At 48.2% G+C, this 7029-nt stretch overlaps 1 protein-coding gene across 1 annotated transcript; it reads right to left on the reverse strand.

Moving 5' to 3' along the window:
• Positions 1-4838: 4838 nt before the first annotated feature.
• On the reverse strand, positions 4839-5633 carry LOC137644430 (micronuclear linker histone polyprotein-like). Its single transcript, XM_068377406.1, has one exon. The coding sequence runs from the start codon at positions 5631-5633 to the stop codon at positions 4839-4841; it is 795 nt and encodes a 264-aa protein (XP_068233507.1).
• Positions 5634-7029: the final 1396 nt, after the last annotated feature.

Consider the following 7029-nt stretch of genomic DNA (forward strand, 5'->3'; position numbering starts at 1 on the left):
AAGAAATCCACAAGGTATGAATAGTAAAAAATACATGGTAAATAATCCCATATAGGGATGGTAATAAATCAAGCAGAGCTGTGAATATAGCAAAATACATAATATCAAAATTAAAATAGAATCAACTCGGGGGGATTAAGCACAGATGAAACCAAAACAATTGGTAGAACATATATCAATGAATAATAAAAATAATACACCATAAGGGTGTATGGCAAAGGACAACCAAACCAGGTAGGGACAATAAGAAAGCCAGGCAGGAGGGAAAGAGGACAGAGCAAGACATTGTGATTAGGACTCAGAGCCTTCAGGAGGAACTACATTTCAAGCTGCTACTGTTGCAAATTTAAGAGCTTCTGAAGGTTTTAGGTAGTGGCGTTTAAAAACTTTAGGGGACTTCCAACCCGTATATTTTGTGAGCTCATCAAATTTCATATGATGAAAAAAGTTAATTAAAGTAGCAACAGCTCGAATATCATGGACTTGTGGGAATGACTCAGGATTAGCTTGTTTAATAAAATAAAGAATTTGTTGTCTAATTCCTTTAAGGGTAATAGCTTCTCCATTCTCTCTAATAAATAAGGGCCCTGTGGAAGTAGTGGAAGTTCTACTTAAGTAGGATTTCAGGGTGGTAACTGGACACAGGGATGGATCCCGAGGAAGTGGAACAATCTTCCAGGGAGACCACCTGTTCTGGGTATCCTCATTTTTAGCCAGGAATACTTTGTTAGGGGAGAGAAGGACCTCACCCGAAGGGAGAAACTCAATATGACCTGGGTCTCTAGACAGGGCCGACAATTCTGAGATTCTAAAGCCAGAGGCGAGGCTCAAAAGAAAAAGTGTCTTTCTTAACAATGCCATATAGTTACAAGATTCATTCAAAGTGTCAGAGGCTAGATTTAGGACATCGTTCAAGAACCAAGAAACTGCGCTAGGGCGAGTTGATGGTTTCAGTCTGGCACAAGCTCTTGGAATGGAAGGGAAGTATGAATCCGTCAGGTCAATGTCAAAACCGACATGGAAGATCTTTTTCAAGGCTGATTTGATCGTAGTAATCGTGTTGGCTGCTAGGCCCGATTCAAAGAGAGTTCTAAAGAATGTCACAGTCAGGTTCATCGTCATTTTCTCAACTTGTGAGTCTTTCAAAAACTTTGCCAGTTTTTTGATGGCTGAGTCATATTGACGGAGGGTGGATTCTCTTTTGTCTGATTCCAGGAATAGGGTATTCAGAGGGTCGATGTCTGCACCCTTTTGAGCTGCGAACTTCATGAAGTCCATAAAGTTAGGGCATTCAGAATCCTTGAGGAAGCTAACACATTGCGTGTTTGTACTACTTGTGTTAGAACAGGATTGGGTAGCCGGCGGGGGCGGAGGCCTAGCTCTAGTAACAAGGGGAACCAGTTGCTTTTGGGCCAGTTGGGGGCTATCAGAGCCACTCGGCCCTTGAAAGATCTGAGCTTGTGCAGTACTTTCAGTAGGAGATTTATCGGAGGAAACAGATAAATCGTCTTCCAAGTGTTCCAGTCTATTGACATAGCGCCCATGGCATAAGCCTGAGGGTCCAGGTTGGGGGCTACATAACATTCTAGTTTGCAATTGGATTCCGTCGCAAACAGATCCACCTGGAGACCCGGGACCTGAGATAAGATCCATTGGAAGGATCGATTGTCCAGTGACCACTCCAACTCCAACGGGGTCGTCCGGGAAAGTGCGTCCGCCACTTCATTCTGGACCCCCGCCAGGTGGACTGCTGATAGATGCCACTTGTATGACGTAGCCATGGAGAAAATTGCCAACATAACGCGGTTTATGTGGGCTGACCTGGAGCCTCCTCTGTTGATGCAGTGGACTATGACTGCGCTGTTGAGGACCAGTCTTATATGGAGATTCCTGGCTTGGCTGAGACGTTTCAGGGTAAGCAAGACTGCCATGGCCTCTAGGACATTTATGTGCATTTGTTGAAATATCGGAGACCATAACCCTTGGACTTTCTTGTGTTGAGAGTAACCTCCCCACCCTGTGAGGGAGGCATCTGTATGAACGACGAGTCCTGGGGCAGGATATTGCAAGGGAAATGACTTGGAAAGATTCTTGATTTTCGTCCAAGGCTGCAGACTTTTCCTCAGGATTGGGGGAAGGCGAGCTCACCCGTCTTGACGTTTCTTGGTCGCTCTGGAGTACCACACTCTGTTTATGTCCTTTAGTTTGAACTTTAGGACGATGTCTGTTACGGAGGTGAACTGTAAGGAACCTAGTATTCTCTCCTGGTTCCTTCTGGATGTCAACTTGTCCCTGAGAAACTGTTCCGTGTTCCTCGCTATTTCCTTCCTTTTGGCTTTTGGCAGGCACAATGTATGAGAATTGAGGTCCCATTGTAGCCCCAGCCATTGGAACTTGGTCTCCGGGACCAGACGGGATTTCTCGAGGTTAACCTGAAATCATAAACGTCGAAGGAAGGAGAGGGCCCGAATGGGGGAAAGGCATATGTGTCTATCCCCATCCAATCCATTAAAAAGGCATCCACCGCTATTGCCTCCTTGTCCGGAACTAGGGAGCAATAGTTGGGGATCCTCTTGTTCAAGCTGGAGGCGAAAAGATCTATTAGGGGTCTCCCCCACAGCCTCCAGAGACTCTGAAAGACCTGTTGGTTGAGGGTCCATTTTGTGGGAAGAACCTGCCCTTTCCTGCTGAGCATGTCCACCCTCACATTCCTCTGTCCCTGTACAAATCTCTTCAGCAGATCTACCTTGTTCTCCTTCGCCCAAAGAAGGTGCTCCCTTGCTTTTTCGAACAGAGACAGAGAGAGTGAGTCCCCCCTTGCTTCCTGATGTACGCAAGAGCTGTGCTGTTGTCTGAGTTGACCTCCACAATCTTCCCTGACACCGAGTCTTTGAAGGCCTTTAGTCCTATAAGAATGGCCGTCAGCTCCTTGTTGTTGATGTGCCATCCCAACTGACTTTCTTCCCAAGAGCCTGAGACCTCTTTGCTTCCTAGTGTTGCTACCCAACCTGACTCTGACGCATCTGAAAACAACACTAGGTCTGGGTTCTTCTTGTACAGAGAGATCCCTTCCCCCAACAATGCTGGATCCAGCCACCACTTCAGATGATCCTTGACCTCTGCTGGAATAGGGAAGGAAAAGGAGTCATCCTGTGTCTTTCTGTTCCACATCTTTGAAAGAAAGTGCTGTAGAGGCCTTGAATGGAGTCTCCCCAGTGAGACAAACTGCTCGAGTGAGGAGAGAGTTCCCAGAAAATTCATCCACTCCCTCGCTGAGCACCTCTTCTTGTCCAGGAAACTTCGGACCTTCTCGAGACACTTGGTCTGTCTTTCCTGAGAGGGAGAAGCCTGAAAAAGAACTGAATTCAGAACTATCCCCAAATAGAGAATAGTCTGATTCGGCTTGATCTGAGACTTCTCCCTGTTGATGCCCAGGCCTAGATCTTGAGTAATCATAAAAGTCTTTCGTAGATCCTCCAGATATTTCTCCTTCGATCATGAATGTATCAGCCAATCGTCCAGATAAAAAGATACCCTTATCCCCTCTTGATGCAGCCAGCCTGCCACATTCACCATTATCCTGGTGAAGACTTGGGAACCGTGCTGAGACTGAAGCAAAGCACTCTGAACTGAAAGCACTTGCCCTGGATTACAAATCTCAGGTACTTCCTTGAAGTCGGATGGAGGGAGACGTGAAAATACACGTCCTGCAAATCGAGAGACACCATCCAGTCCCCTGGACGTACTGATGCCAGCACAGACTGAGTCGTCTCCATGCAGAACTTCGTCTTCTCCACGAAGACGTTCAGAGAGCTGACATCCAGGACGGGTCTCCATCCACCCGAGTTCTTGGGCACTAGAAACAGGCGATTGTAAAAGCTTGGGGAGGATAGATCCCGAACCGGTTCTATCGCTCCCTTGTCCGGCATTTGGTCGACTAGACCCAGGAGAGCCTTCTGTTTCCCTGGATCTGTGTACCGCGCTACTAAGGCTAGCGGAGTATCTGAGAGAGGAGGCTTCTTCAGAAGGGGGATCTTGTATCCTTCCTTGATGACTGAGAGGGACCAGGTGTCTGCCCCTCTTCTCTTCCAAGACTGCCAAAAACGTGACGGTCTTGTGCCTATTGTCTGGAGGAGTTGTACTTCATTTTTGGAGCGAGCTTTGAACGAACCTCTGTTCGATCTTGCTCATGACTCTTACCTTCTTCCTCTAAAGTCAGGTCTTGAAGTAGTCCTGCCTCGAAAGGGCTGCTGGAATTTCTTTTCCTCTCGCTTCGAAGTCGAAGGAGCGGCTGTCAAGGGCTTACGAGCTGAACGTGATAAAAGGTCTTGGGTGGCCTTTTGGGCCAGATAAAGCGTAATGTCTCTCACAAGGGCCTCAGGAAAAAGATGTTGCGACAGGGGGGCGTAAAGAAGCTCAGACTTCTGTGCAACGGTTACAGATCTCGAAGCAAAAGAGCAAAGCAGGGCCCTCTTCTTCAAGATTCCTGCTGAAAATAGCGAAGCCAACTCATTCGCCCCATCTCTAAGGGCCTTGTCCATACAGGACATAATACTGGTTAGGTCTTGAGTTCCTTCCATCTGCTCAGTCTTCCTAGCTAGAGTCCCTAGACACCAGTCCAAAAAGCTAAAAACCTCAAAGGCTCTAAAAATGCCTTTGACGAGGTGATCCAGCTCCGACATCGACCACATAACCTTGGCCGATTTGAGAGCATGCCTTCCAGCTGAGTCCACAATGCCAGAGAAGTCACCCTTGGAAGAGGCAGGAACTCCCAGACCCAGAGATTCCCCAGTCTCATACCACATGCCAGCCTTCGAAGCAAGACGAGCTGGTGGAAACTAGAAGAAAGTCTTAACAGCTTGCCTCCGTTCTTTCATCCAATCATCAATTTTTGCAAGCGCCTTCTTTGCAGAAATGGAAAGTTTCATCTTGCTGAAGGCCGACTGTTTCTTGGCCTTCTTCCTGCTAAATTGAGATTGAGGAGATCGCTGAGCAGCAGGTTGGAACTCCTCCCCATAAAGTTCAAAGAGGGAGCAAGAGAGAACCTTGTAATCGCCAGCAGCATCAGCAGGTTTGTCTTCGTCATCAAAGACCTCCTCGAGATCCTGATCCACCTCTACAACATCCTTCGTTCGAGAAGAAGGCTTCCTAGAATCCGACAAAGGCATATCGAAGGATTCGTCCTGAAGTAGAGGGCTGCAAGCAGCCTGACCCCGAGAACCGCTTGCATCCTGGCGCCGAGCGTAGGTGTCGTCCTGGCACCGGGAAGAGGCAGCGTCCTGGCGCCGAGCGCTAGAAGAGTCCTTGGTGCAGTAGGAGGAAGCGTCTTGACGATGGGAGGGGGAGGCATCCTGACGGTGAGAGGGGGAGGCATCCTTACGCAGAGAGCTGCCGTCGTCCTGGTAACGAGAAGCAGTATCGTCCTGAGGAAGCAGGCTAGTATGGTCCTGGTGCCGATAGCGAGAGGCAGAGTCATCCTGGCGTCGAGAACGAGAGGCGGTATCGTCCTGCCGTCGAGAACGAGAGGCAGTATCGTCCTGGGGACGAGAACGAGAGGCGGTATCGTCCTGGCGTCGAGAACGAGAGGTGGTATCGTCCTGGCGACGAGAGGAAGTCTCGTCCTGAGGAAGCATGCTGGCATCGTCCTAGCGTCGAGAGAGAGAGAGGCGGTATTGTTCTGGTGCCGAGAGCGAGAGGCGCAATCGTCCTGGCCGAGCAGAAGAGGAAGCAGAGCAGTGTAGCGTCTTCGAAGAAGCACGCAAGGGTTCCTTAGGAGAGGAACTCCGTTCCCTCTTAGAAGCTAACTTCTTGATTGGCAAAAAGTTGTCTTTACGTCTGTCAGACTGGGCGTGAGGGCGGCTTAATGCTTGAACCAACGAAAAAAGTTGTTCCTGCATGACAGACATGAAAGACTTAGCTACTTCTGCTGGGTCTTGCGGTCCCAAAGGAGAGGGCTGACGAATAACGCTCATGGAAGGAGAAGGATCTTTGGCTGCTCTATCTCGACTTGCAGACCTAGACTTCGTCCTCTTCACAGGCACGGAGTCTAAATCGTCCTCTGAAGGACAAGGTTCATAGCTACTAGAACTGGGAGAGTGAGAACGAGACAGTTCGTCACGGTTCCACCTCCTCTTCTTAGGTCTTGATGCCTCAAACTTCCATTTGCGTCTGGGAGAGGGATTCGGAGAAGAAACCATCACGTCCGACACGCCTTTTCCATGGCGGTCAAGAGCAGCCTGGGAATTGGCAACTGGACTGTCTAAGGAGACGGCTTACCGAGGGTACGTACCTCTCACCCCCTTTTGGTTTTCGACGTACCTTCTCCCTTGGTCCTGGGAGCTTGGTAGAGGTCTAGACCTTGGGTAATGACAGGTTCGGTCAGTTGCTACCTCCACTGCACTTTCACAAGCACTAATATCACTTTCACTGGGCTTACCTTTAAAGGCCGCAAGTTGTTCTTTAATGGCCTTCAACTCGGCAGCCATCCTGGCGTACCGAGAGTCATCCGCAGATAGAGATCCTGTGGAAGGGGCAGGAGTTACTATCTCAGGGGAAGGATCAACTTCCAAAGAGGAATTAATTACAGGTTCAAAGGATAAATCAACACTAAGTTTGCTAACAGACTTAGATTTAGACCTAGAGGCTCTCCTAACTCTATCCAGCTCTAGTTCACGCATATAGCGCTTCATAGCCAACCAATCCTTTTCACTCAAAATCTTACATTCCTTGCACCTATTATTAAGTGCACATTCAAAACCCCTACAACCCAAACACACGGTGTGAGGGCCTACCGACATTTTCGGCAACCTCACCTTGTATTTTCTTTTGCACACACACGGAAATGAAGTTTATCACTCATAATGATCAAAAGCCAAAAAAAAAAAAAAAAAAAAAAAAAAAAAAATAACAAAACACAATTGCCAAATCCCCAAATCAGTGTACTTCACCAAATAGCAGACTGGTACAGCGATACAGGGAAAGCGAAAGAAAAAACTCTAATGACAGACCAACGTGTTGTCGATCCGGCCG

This window comes from Palaemon carinicauda, chromosome 7 (assembly GCF_036898095.1).
Source record: "Palaemon carinicauda isolate YSFRI2023 chromosome 7, ASM3689809v2, whole genome shotgun sequence".
In the NCBI taxonomy this organism is placed as follows: domain Eukaryota; kingdom Metazoa; phylum Arthropoda; class Malacostraca; order Decapoda; family Palaemonidae; genus Palaemon; species Palaemon carinicauda.

Bases quoted from the DNA above. Each gene is read 5' to 3' on its own strand.
- LOC137644430 (XM_068377406.1), bottom strand. From the start codon at position 5,633: ATGCTTCCTCAGGACGAGACTTCCTCTCGTCGCCAGGACGATACCACC.